Here is a 13357-nt window from a genome sequence, read left to right as displayed (position 1 = left end):
GCGGGGGGAGCTGCTCCCTCGCCGCGCTCCGGACGGAGCATTAGGCAGCCCTGTGCCGGCTCCCCCCCCCCCCCCCCCCCCAATGCACAAAATAAAATTTGAACCGTGGCGCTGACAGCGCCGAATGAGACGGGAAAGGGCGCAGCCCCAATTTCTCTCGAGCTACATGTTGCTTTGGGACAGCGAGGGTTCGCGGGGGGAGAACGGGGGATACACATAGATGTACTTTTAACTGCGCCTCGCCATGCGCCCCCCCTCCCCGCCCCGGGGATGGGGGGGCGGCAGGGGCGCGGGCAGCACTTACTGAAGAAGATGTACTCGGTGTAGCTGCTCCAGATCTTGTCGTCCCTGTACTGGTTGATGAAGGCGGCGGTGCCGGTGGAGTTGCAAGCCACCATGTGGAAGCCCGCCTCGGAGAGCCGGTCGAAGGCTTGCTCCAGGTAGGTGAACTTGAGGTAGAAGCGGGAGGTGTACTTCTCGGGGGGGCGGTCGGGGTCGCGGCTCTCGTTGAGGGTCTCCCCGAAGACCTCCTTGGCCAGGGCGATCCTGCCGCACACCATGATGCGGGCGACGCGGCGGAACTTGGCGTCCGCCTGGTTGTCCCGCACCGTGGTGTAGGAGCCGCGGTAGCCCACGGTGAGGAAGCCCGAGCGCTTGTCCAGCGCCGCCCGCTGCAGCCGGTCGCTGCTGCCCTGCGAGTTGCTGTCCTCCAGGTCGCTCTGGCAGCCCTCGTCGTTGAGCGAGCTCTGCTTGGTGACCTTGGGCGACAGCAGCTTCACCAGGTCGCCCAGCTGGAAGTACTCGGCCTCCCGCAGGAGCCGCTCCTTCTCGGGGAAGTGCTCGGGCAGCGCCAGCTGCTTGTCCCGCAGGTAATCCAGCACGTACCTGAAGAGGAAGCCGTCGCGGTCGATGAAGAAGCGCGCCCGGCTGTCCCTGGGCAGCTGGCGGGCCGCCGCCGGGCCGCCCCGGCAAGGGGAGAACATGGTGGCCAGCGTGCTGTCCGGGACGCTGAGCAGCGTGGAGTGCCTCGTCACGTACACCTGGCCCCCCACGTTCAGCTCCACCACCTCGGGGAACGGCGAGCCCGACGGCCCCGACACCATGTCGCTGATGGGCAGGATGCTGCCGCCCGCCTCCTTCAAAGCCATGGCTGCGAGCGGGCGGGCGGCCGCGAAGGAGGGTCTCCCTCCTAAAAAAGGCGGCCTCCCTCCCTCCCTCCCCTCCACCCACCCCACCCCTCCCCTTCTTCTCCTCCTCCTCCTCCTCCTCCTCCTCCTCCTTTCTTCCCCGGCGCGCCCGGAAGCGCCTGGACGGAGCCGCTGCTCCCGCCGCCCGCCGGCACGGCAGCGGGCGGCACGGCCCCGCGCCGCCGGCCCTCACCTGCCCCGCGCCGCCCCCTCGCTGCCCCGGCGGCGGGACGGGCTGGGGGCTGGCCCGGCCCGGCCAGACCCGACCCGACCCGACCCGGCCCGGCCGGAGCGCTGCCCCTGCCCCTGCCCCTGCCCCGCCTCGCCTCGCCCGGCCGCAGAGGCTCCGCCCGCCGGCGGCGGGGGGCGCGGGGGTCGGCGGCCGCGCTGGCCCTCAAGGCCGAGCGGCCGCCGGAGCCGGCTGCCACCTGGCAAAGCGCTGCCGCGCTGCCAGGCTCGGCCCAGGGAAGAGCCAAGCCCCTACCCCGGCTCCTCCCCTCGCCTCGGCTAGGTGGCTTTTTTGGTTCGCTTTGGATTCCCCCCCCTCCCCCCCAAAAAAGAAAAGCCCTCCCAGCCTCCCCCAAACCTCTCTGCCTCCCTCACACTGTCGCTCCGGTCGGCACTTGCAGAGCGCTAGAATGATGGTCGTCCTTCCAAAAGTAGCATCCAGCAGGATGCATGTGACAGCGTTTTTCACCATCTTCCCTATATCAGCATGCCTTTGCCATGAGGGAAGGGGGGGATTTAATTGAGGGCGCAAATGAAACCGGTGTTCAGCTGCGCTCCTGGTACAAATCTAACGGGCCCTGGTGGGACACAAATGCTGTATTTGATGTCCTGCTGCTTTGCTGGGGCACAGCAGACTGGGATCTTGATTTTCAGAGGAGCTTAATGTGCTTTCTAGCTTGACAATCGAATGGGGGTGATTCAGAGCAGAAAAGAAAGTCAGCTGTCATTAGGATCCAGATGCCAGAAACGGAGTTTGATTTGGAACACGTTAGCGTCTGGATTCTTGGCTGTGAAGCAACTAAATTTGTACTCTATTTAAGCAGTAGATTCTTTAATTTTTATTTATTTGGTTTTAGCCGGAGCCACAACTCACCTGCATCCAGATTTCTCATGCATGTACTTTCAGGCTGTGCTGCTGGAATGTGTTAGAGCACAGACTTGTGCCCATGTGTTGGATGAGAGATGTACGATTGCTCTTGCCAGTAAAAACTGAGGCCTAAACCTGACTGCATTTCTCTGACTACCAGTGCCAGATCTAAGTGTGACTCTGTTGTGCTGGGTGGTTCATGCGTGGGAACACTTTAGCTTTGGTTTTTATAATCCTTTAAAGGTTAAGGTTTCAACCCTCAGTTGTGCCACATAGAGGCAGGAGCCCAACTTGTTCTTCATTTAAAGAAGGGGCACTTCAGGCCGTGGGGGTAAAAGTCGCCAGTTTGCAGGCAGATTACCTCCTCACTAGTGTGCGGCGATCGAGACGACCAGTCATCTAAAGCTTAGTCACGTTCTTTAAACTACTCATGTAGACTTCTCACTTTTAAAGCAGTAACGTAGACATCTGTACAGCACTTCATCCCACGCATCTTACATACCTCTTTCAAGGTGGGATGAATCGGTCTGCGGTGCTACCTTCCTCCCTCCATTTGCTATAGACAAACCCTAAATCTCTGTTTGGAGAGAAGTCCTAGCTTTTACATGGCTAATGCTAGGGCAGGCACATCTGCCACCCACCCATTGGGTGGGGACTGTTGGAAAGACAGAGCAAAGACTCCTAGAAAAGGACGTATGTTATGCTTCAAACATAAGAGATACGTGGAAGTGAGAGGGCTTGTAACAGAGAACAAATGTGCAGGAAAGATTTCTGCAGTGCCCCTTCTTGACCACTTACTGAAACTGATTAATAGTTTTGAAAAGGGGGGTGACTGTAAGAAACTAAGTAAAAATATCTCTCTTTCCTTGGTTATTTTGTTTGAAATGCCCTTAAAGGTCAGAAAGATCATTCAAACTGCTGAGCAACAAGAAAGCAGGGAATCGTTGTTTACTGACCGTTCTGTCTTATGTTTCTTTAGGTTCAAATCCTTAAAACAAGAGAGGAGACAGTTTTCATTGTCTTGTTCTTGCCTGTAGGGGACATTGTTTCTCCTGAGGACCCAGTTGAAATGTTTCTGCTGATTTCTAAGTGGACAGATTTCATGTCCACCCTCTTCTGTGTAATATGGAATAATCGTTTGCCCATGTCTAAGACAACTCATGCCAGAGCACTGCATAGATGTGCCACTGCAGCATCACACTTATGAGCAGCACTGAGCTATTGCTATACCCAGTGTGGTGCCATTAGCAAGGGGACAAATGCATTTCTTTCTCATCTCCAGAAGCCCATAGCCGCAGCTGAACCGTATCTTAAACCTTCTCCCTAGTGACTTGTGTTTGTAAGGGTATGTAATCTCAGGATACGTAGCTTGACAAATGTTAGAATGAGAACATTTACCACATAGGATTGCCCAAGTTTGGCAGTCGCATGGAAGTCATGCGTAAAATAAATGTTAACGTATTACTCAGGGAAAGAAGAAATTTCTTCTCAGGATTATCAGGAAAAGAAGGGAGAATCAGTGCTTCACTCTTTCTAGGCTCAACAGTCATTGCCTGACACACTTGAAAAATCCTTATACCAAATGCTTGCAGTCACTTCTGCATTAAGCTCCTGTATGCTGCCTGTTATTTGGTCAGCTTGTGGTTTCCTCTGTGAACAGGTATATGCTAGGCCCCACAATGTCTTTGAGTTCATGAAAAAAGCTCATATAAACTCCAGAGGTAATTTTTCATGAGAACGGGCAGAGAGAACATATTTGTGCTCTATGGGGTAAGAAGCATCATCTTACACGCTTATATTATGTGCAGCGCAACAGCGTCCTGCAGTGCCATTTGAGTGAAGTGTAAGGCCAGTACAATGGGAACAAGTAAATCTGCAAGTACATAAGTAAATATCCTTAAGCTTCAGATATGTGAGGATTTCTAATGCTTAAAGCAGAGGAAAAAAATGCAGGTGAAAATCTGCCACGATCCATTTCCTTATCTGTGGGAGTGTTTTGAGATAGGGCTGAAGACTTCATATACGGTAGAATTTCTTTTGGAGATTCCTTTAGGTAGGCACACTGGTGCAAGCAGCAGGCAACAACTCCTCCTTGGAAAGCAGCCTGGAGGGGCACAGGCAAGACATGTTCCTCAGCAAAAAAACTTCTTTTCGCTGTAGTCCTTCCTGCCCTGGAGTCAGTCAGTGTGCTGGTTTGACCAGGCTACATGATAAATCTAGAATTACCTGAGAGGATCATGTTGAGAGAGGGGGAAACAACAGAAAGGATGGTCAGGAAGATCAGCCGGACCACATCTTGTAGATCAACCAGGTCATCCTTATGAAAAATTCATGTAGATAAAAGTACGCATTTACTGCTGCTCAGACTGTCCAATTCTGAAATGGAAATTAGGATGTCAGGAATGAATACATTTACTCAGCCTATCGCTCAGTCAGGTTTTGAATGGATACACCCAGCAAAAGGTAACATTTTTACATTTTAAAAATGTTTCAGTAATCTCTTGTGAAATTGTACTTGGTAAAAACAGTTAAATAAAACATTTAGGGTTTCTGAGAAGGAGAGACGTGGAAGTGAGCACTTCCTTCACAGGAGACTTGTTTTAAAGACACCCTTCAGCATTATTTAAAAAAAAAAAGTGTTCACTAATACAATCCAAAGTGATTCCTGCCATTACAGTCTTATTTCTTAATGTCATTGGAGAACATGAAATGAAGGATACATAACCAGTTTTCAAATTAAATTGTAAAATACATCTTATTTCTCTACTGAAAATGAACAACAAAGTAGAGGATAACATGTAGGAGAGGAACAAACACTGAAATTGGACACTTAATTGGAGGTTCTTAGAGAGAGAATTATGAAAATTCTGTAATCCTGGCAAATGAATAAATTAGGTGGATTTTTTTAGCAAGGAAAAGATTCATCTGGCAGTTTCCAGTGAAGTCAAAGGGTATTGTTCCTTTGTCCTGAACTGCAGGATCAGGCAGGAAGAGTAGTTCATCATGCAGAAAAAGTTCCAGATGATTACTATGAGCAGGTCTGCAACAATTACAGAAATGACCTAATAAGCTTTAAGATGCTTATGTTGTCTTTCAAAAAGTCATCAGCCCAAAAAATGACACTAAAATTGTAGACAAGAGTGTGACAAACTGCCATCAGAATCATACTTGTAACACTGGTGTGCTCTGGATCAGTAAGCCCTGAAAGTCTTGGCCACCTTCATGATTCTCTCCTCCTTTTGGTTGTCATTTCTGTTATTTTCCCCATTATTAATATTTTCCTGTTGAGAATTCTTAGCTCTTACTTGTTCCTTTACATCTTATTCTCTGTTGGCAACAAAGCGTCATTCCAAAGACATGGCTTTTCTAAAGACTCTGAGCTTGTCAATTTTTCCATCCACCTAACAGTCATCATTTCAATATATATGTTACGTTTGTTCCTTATTAGCTCTTCTCCATACCACATTTTCCTTCTAGTCCCTAAATTCATCTTTATTAAACCTTAAAGGTACTTATTTGTAACGTTGCCTTATTCTAAAATGATTGGGACTCTGTCCTACAAGAATTTAGAGCGAATGTTTTTATTTATGTAATTAATTCTCAGAGTTAAAGGGAAGCACTCATACATGTAAAGTTAGTGCTGTGGGAATTTGTACATTCAGGACCTAAACAACATTGCATACATTTAGATTAGTATTATAGATTATTTAGTTGTACTGCTGGGACTGAAATCAGAAGAAATTAGTCTGCACGCTTGATTCTGAGAATGTGGGAACTTTCTTCTTTACAGTCTGTAGTAATTCATTGCTCCAATTTAAGTTGCATTTGAAACATAGCAAGAACTTATTAAAGTTTCAATGATGCAATCTCAGGAAGAAAAGGTTTGGGGAGAAGTTCTGTCAGTCAGGTTAATCAAGAAAGAATTTAGCAAGTTTTGCTTCCCAAGGACTGGAAGTTTCAGTCACTAATAGCTAATGTATCTGTTTTCTGACAGTATTTATGGAGGTTACCACTGTGAAGTCAGCTCCACCATACTGTGGCTGAAGTGATTTGTTTGAATTATTCACGGCAACAGCTGCATTAGCTTTACCTGATGAGTTCTTTGGGTCCAGAGTAATTTATGAAAGTTAAAATAAAGCCTGCTCTTTCATACTGTAGCTGTTTGGAGTATTCCCTACACTATGCTACAATACCAAAGCAAAAACAAAAGAACAACCCCAGGAATTATAAGCCAGGCTACTGTCATTAAAAATATTTAAATTATATTCTTTTATCCAAACATACATGAGAAAAATTTGATATTTTATGTTATTGGATTTGTTCCATGAAGAATGCACGATTTCTTTTTCATCATTAAGATTAGCACTCAGAATTAGCATTCCCAAAGTACCTAGGCTCATTGTTCCTTTCCAGAGCAGAAATGTGTCTTCTATGTGAATTTACACTAACCTAAATCTAACTAAATTCTAACTTCCATGAATCAAACTCTACATTTAGCATATTCTGCATATAAACACCCCCATAGCAGGAATCTGTTATCTCGCTGTTAATTAGGCCTAATAGCCTGAACAGTTATGCAAGTGTATCCCGAGTATGACAATGACATTTTTTCTCACTTTTCTCAGTGTAGGCTGTATTTAGCATTTGAATGTACTATTTTTTCCTTCTTCATTCATTTATCTTTTTAAAAAACATCTTTTAAATGTTGATCAATGTGAAGTGATCTCCACAGAAGTACTGCGTATTGATGTTCCGCTCAGCTGCTCATTTCTTTCTTATTCTCAAGCAGCAATTTCCCAGAGCCTACTAAAATGAACAGCTCGATGGAAAAAAATGTATATATCTGGTACCATATTGTTTCATTGTAGTGAAGTTAGGTTATATTTCATTAACACCTGGCTCCTGAATATTCAAGCATGTAATATGGTCATTTGCTATAGCAACAGATTTTATGTAATTATGTCCTTTTTTGCTGTCATCAGAATATGAGAGTGTCATCAGGCACTCTCATATTCTCTCGCTGCCACTTCTTTATGAACCTCAGTTGAATCAAATCCAGAAACCTCAGGTACTGATAGGACATAGGTGTAGTGGTACACACTTGTGTTGGAGCAGCTATAGTCTGACTGTAACTGTTTTGTCAATAGAGATTTTGATTTTCCTGTATTTTGATAGAGCCTACATAATCACAGTTCCCTTTGGTTTCAGCGTGTGTTTGTGGTGGTCAGGAGTTCTGATAAGTAGGCACTTAATGTCTGAGTGGGTATATATCTACAGTCTAGCACATAGAAATTAATGCAGCACTGTTTATTTCAGGAACTCCCTACAGTAGTACAAATTATGGCTCCACTAAACTCAGTATAGATTTTTCCTGTTTGCTGTAGGTTATCTAATATTGGAATGGACCATCATAACGATCTTTTCCTTCTTCATTAAGGCAGAAAATATCAAAGAAAATATAAGACACAATACTTTTTCAGTATAAGATTATGCTTGAGTTTTTAAATGCACAAAACCAAGAAATGTCATGTTTCTGGTAATATCCTAACTTGCCATATTGTATGTCAACATTTCCATTGGCGAAGTGAAAAAGGAAGAGGAAATGTCGGGCATGGCTCCGATTCTGCAAAACACTTAAGGCCAGTTCTATAACAGAGTATACAATAACCTACGCTGATTCATTGAAATCAGTACCAGTGAAGTGCCTAAACAGGAGGTAAGTGCTTCAATACCATTTTGGCACTGGACGTATAAACACTGTTGCAATCTTTGAAGAGCCCCATTGGCTATGATGAGAGCACTGATCAATGTGAAAGTATTCACATGCGATGCAGGAGCAGAGATTATACTAAGTCTTTCCTTCTGTGTCAGTTATACTGACATTTCTTTAGTAGGAAACAATATTTATACAGAGCATAAAATAATAATTCATAATGCTTTAGAGCGTGCTGTCTACTCATTTAGTTCTGCAAGAGACAAAACAGCATAATACAATATGAATATTTATTTGTAACTTCCATATATTTTTCTTTTTTCTTTGTGTACTTGATACTTTCTTCCTGATGTTCCACTGAAGAACCAAATAGGAATATAAAGATAGAACTTCTTTGTCATGCAGGGGACTGCATTTACAAAAGAAAGCTGCAAAGTTATTATGATGATAAATTAATGATAGCTTTAAAAGAAAAATTATGAAAGTGAAAAGGCTCCATAGAATAGCACAGTAAATTAACACATGTGAATGCAAAAGTCAGTAGTAAGTACTAATAACAATGTGCATTTGATTTTGCAGCCAACCAAATTGTTGTCACTATCAAAACAGTATTAATAAAAGCCATAAAGGAAAAAGAATAAAGTAAGATTTGCAGTGGTAGCTGCCCAAAAGGATTTAGAGATGGCTGCCTCCCACATCTGAGAAGACAAAAAAAAAAAAAAAAAAGAAAAAAAAAATCAGGATTTTCACAGCTGTTAGGGAAAATCAATAGACAAAAACAGACAAATGAACACATAACGCTGCAAAAAGCTTATTTCAGTTGAAATGCTGTACCACTTTTTTTCACTTACTGTCATGTTGATAGTTTATAACTGTTCTATGTTGTGATTGACAGACTTTTTTTTTTGTAAGGAGCAAACATATTAACAGGCATCTATATAAATATATATATATTCTTTATGTTAAAGTATGGGATGTAAAAAGCTGTTAATGCCCTGTACATAACTACTTCACTGTTGCAAGGTTTTTATATCAAAATAGGTAATTGTATTTTATATATATATATATTTAAGATATTAAAAGTCACCCAGCTGCCCTGTCTACTGTGAATTACTCCTTCAATTCCTGCTGACCCTTTCTGATTTAATATATTGAATGGGGGAGGAAAGACTTCCAGAAATTATCTAAGTGCATCAGTAACTCAGGTATTTTTTTGGTATTCTGCTGTTAGAAGAACATCTTATGATCAATAAGGTAGTATCTTATACTCAGCTGAACCTAATCAAGCAAACCCGATCTTTCCTGAACGTGGCCTCTCTAATATGTACATAGAGAAGATGAAAACAAAAAGATAGAGTAAATGCTAATGGGAATTTTTTTTTTTTTTTTTTTTGTCGTGGAAATGTGCTATGTAAGATATTGATGGGGAATTTATAGACATTAATATACAGTAATGTAAGCTCAATAACAAAAGGCTGTTAAAATGCCTATGTAGAAATGGAAAGAAGTCTAACAAAGTAGGTAGGAGAATGAGAGAGATAGTCATATGAAGAAAAGTAGGATATTACAGGCATAACTTAAATCTGGCTCAAAGTTACATTAACTGGGCTATTAACAATAAAAGATATAGATTAGATGAAGCCAGCAGAAATGTGAAATGGGAAGTCTGTGAAATGGGAATCCTGTGCCTTCCTTATGAGCAACAGCCCTTAGGAATGAGACTATTTCGTCTCCTTTTACTTTGGGGCAGAGAACTTGGAGAATGGTAAAAAATGTTGTAATACCAACTTAAATCAGCCAGCAAATTCAATGTGGAGAGGAGATGTTTGGGTTTTCCTTCCAGCTGGTCCACTCCATGCTATGAGAAAAGGCAGAGGGGAGTCAAAGGCTTTCCTTCTGCATGCTTTCCTATGGCAGGTGTTTGTACGGGCATCCATTTGCTTGTTCCTTGAGCAAAGAACAGTGGTGACCTGGTCATTCCTAAGGCTGCAGTGTCGTTGAATTTGGCTGTCAGGGTTGAATTTGAATTGGTCTCAGAGAATAAACTAGTTACAGGAATATGCTATATTTCGCCTTCTCCAGAAACAACAGCTCAAGTGTGAAATGACTGAGGAAATGAAAAGGCATCTGGAAAGGTCAAGAGAGCTGTAGGAGTAATAGGAGGTTTTCTTAACCTAGTCATAGATTAGAGAGGATCAAGTGGAAGAAATGAAACTGGTAGTATATAGAGAGAGATAAAACATGGCTGCTATTTTCTACGTAATAAGTTTCAAAATACTTTTAGCACAAATACTGCTGAGAATGACAAAACCCACAAATATGGAGAAGTAAGTATTCAGGATGTCAAGCATAAACCCCAGATTAAAAGAAAAAACAGGTGAAACAGAGGTGTGTCCTATTAAACATCAAATCAACATGTTTCAGGAACTAATAATTAAAATCCAGTGGGTTGAGGTACTAGGGAATACAAAGAGATTTCAATACTATTATTGAACATACTAAAGATACTTAGTGCTTCAAGCAGGTAATAAATGTAATGTAAATACCTATACATAAAGAACTAAAGAAGTATTAACATGGAATTAATAACATGGCCAACTAGTTTTGGATTTGACTAATAAACCTTGTCTTAACATTGGTTTCAGTTTTATGAAATGCACTTCATATTGTAAATCATGAAACATTACAGGTGTTGCTCATTTTACCATCTGCTGGAAATTGGGAATTGAAGAACCATATTTCTAAAACCCATAAAACATTCAAATCTTCAAACTGACTTTTTAATACTTTATTTATTTATTCTTTGTGTAAGTTGCAAATCCGTCTTAGACTTGTGGGTGGCAGCCTGTGCTCTGTCAGCTCTTGGGGTCACCAAAAGGCGACTAAGGTAAGCAGAATTAATGCTATGAGGTTGAAGTTTACTACATAGTAGGTCATACCCCCTTGCAGGGGATGTTAATCGAAAAAAGTTGAAACCACTACCTTAGCTATTATAAGATCTATCTTCTTCACAGTAGGTGTAAGTGGCCTACTTTTATCATCTCAGAGCTTTTTATAATGTAAAATTATCAAGTAAGTTCCTCAGTTCTATTGTGGGATGTTTGCACCACTGGGGTAACGGAAGGTATGGTAGCAACAACTGTGGCAACTCTAAGCAGAAGAATCTATTGGACAATTCTTCACTGCTCCCATCTATTCTTGCAAGGATATGGTATGCAGCTCTTCATAATTCAGAGTAGTCCAGAGGCTGTTTAAAATTGTGCAGTTGCCTACATTAACCTAAACCTAACTTTAGTTCCCATGTGTTTCAGTGTTGTGAAACAAATTACGGTAAATACCTTTTGCAACTCAATTGGAGAAAGAAGCAGAAAAATCCCTCAGTATAATTTTGTGGATTAATTTTTCAGACTGTGACCTACATGAATACTTACATGCTTTTTCTTGGTTTAATGCCTATCTGCCAAGCTGATGACAGGTTTTGCTGGCACACACAAGAGCAACTTCACCTTTCCAAAGTGAAATATATCTTATTTCTAAGATGTATGATAGAAAAGGAGAATTGTGCTAAGGCACAATGTGATAAAGGAGCATATTCTAATTATTTAGCCCAGAGAGACTGCATTGCCTGTAAATCAGAGGAGATCATTTGGCCTAATGGGATCATGTTTATCTCTGGGAGAAAAAGCACACCTTTTTCAGTAATGTTAAACGAGGAATGAGTGTGGCCAAACTTTGCACGTGTAGAAGGAATATGGTCTCAACTGGTTTATTCATCCTTTAGGCATTATGCTGTAACATATAATTAGATTTCTACTACATAGCTAATCATAAAGGCTGGTTTCAGATGAAGTAGAAAGGCTGGCTGCCATCCATGCATTTTTACTGCATTAAAAGAAAATTTGTTGGTAGTGTCAAATTCATATTCATAATATCAGTGGTTGAGAACATTCTACCTAGGAACACATGACACTACATTTTAACGGTGTGATGACCAAAGGGTCAATGCCTTTAAACTCTTCTATTTGGAAAGAGATAAAATACCTTTGGTCTTCTTGAAAGTTTCCCCAGTTTAGTTTTCTCATGGTTATGCTTAGTGTTACCTCTATTAGTTCAGTGATGATAATGGGCTCAGGACATAGATCAGAACAGACACTGGCCAGAGGAACCTACTATTGAGGAGAGGTAATAAATTATGTGGTGGACCAGATGTATTCCTAACAGAGCAGTGTATCAAATACATTTTTATACTGATGGGTAATAATGCTTCCAAAATAGTTGATTGAGACTACCTGCTCATTGGGAAGCATATTTCTAGGGAAGGAAGTGATTGCTTTTGACAGCTGGGAAGTCACCTTGGAAGAAGGCACCTCTGTGTTCCACTGATCTATAAGAATAACCATGTGGAGACAGAAAAGGAGAAAGCAGCAGAACAGGACAGCAGAACAGAGATTTATCTCCTAGAGACTTAAAAGCAAAGAAATTGAGTGAAAACCTAGCCTCCCTGAAATTGGCTGCAAAACTCTCATTTACCCTGATAGGATTTTGCCTGAGAAATCTAGAGTGTATCTCAACTAGAACTCTGACTGAAAAAAAAAAAAAAATCTAAGTAGATAAATTGATAGTTATTATAATGCAGAACAATAATCTAAAGACTTTAACCCTGATATGAAATAACTCGCTTTCCCATCTTCAGCCTTTTCTAGACCAATGCTGGCTTGAGGGGATTTGTTACACTTGGGTGAAATATGTGAGACAAAAAGCTCAATGAATCATGCAAAAAAGCAGTGAAAGTGCTAGGAGATGCAGAGGGAAAGATTGCCTGTTAGAGAATTAAATAGAAGGGAGAGTGGAAAGGAATCATTTTTTGAACATGTAAAAATATCACCTGAAAGAAAAACCTCCAGCTCTACAAAAATATACTCTAGAGACTTTAGGGAAAACTAATTTTAAGTGCTGTTTTTCCATGTCTTGCTTTTATAGAGGCTTATATCTGGTCTGTAGCTATTAATGATTAAATCCTCCCATGTTAAGAACCAGTACTGGGCCTAAATCTCTCTCCTTAAATCTCACTTAAACCTCCCAAATTGGGTGTAAGTGAGACAATAAAATGCTGTGCACTGTTGTGAATAATGCCATAGAGTACGTTTTCCAGTTTTTATAATGAGATTGAAATACAAGTCATCTTTTCTTCAAATAAGCAGTGAAATACTCTCAACATGGGTCAACAATGCTCCATTGTTTTGTTATCACCTGCATGCTTTAGGCAAATATTTAATTTCATATTCAGTTCCTACACTGCATAGGCTCGTTACACAGAGAGTTGTCAGAGTTAGGTTACATTTATATTCGAATGACAAGTCA

The 13357-nt window shown here is 42.0% G+C and overlaps 1 protein-coding gene across 1 annotated transcript in view; it reads right to left on the bottom strand.

Moving 5' to 3' along the window:
* KCTD8 (potassium channel tetramerization domain containing 8) overlaps nt 1-1219 on the bottom strand; it is a 102963-nt gene extending 101744 nt beyond the window's left edge. Inside the window, exon 1 of the mRNA XM_069790891.1 lies at nt 305-1219. Within this exon, the coding sequence (XP_069646992.1) occupies nt 305-1148 (844 nt within the window). The 5' untranslated portion in view covers nt 1149-1219. The remainder of the gene's footprint in view (nt 1-304) is intronic.
* Nucleotides 1220-13357: the final 12138 nt, after the last annotated feature.

Source organism: Haliaeetus albicilla, chromosome 1 (genome assembly GCF_947461875.1).
Source record: "Haliaeetus albicilla chromosome 1, bHalAlb1.1, whole genome shotgun sequence".
NCBI lineage: Eukaryota > Metazoa > Chordata > Aves > Accipitriformes > Accipitridae > Haliaeetus > Haliaeetus albicilla.
This window is presented reverse-complemented; position numbering and strand designations above follow the sequence as displayed.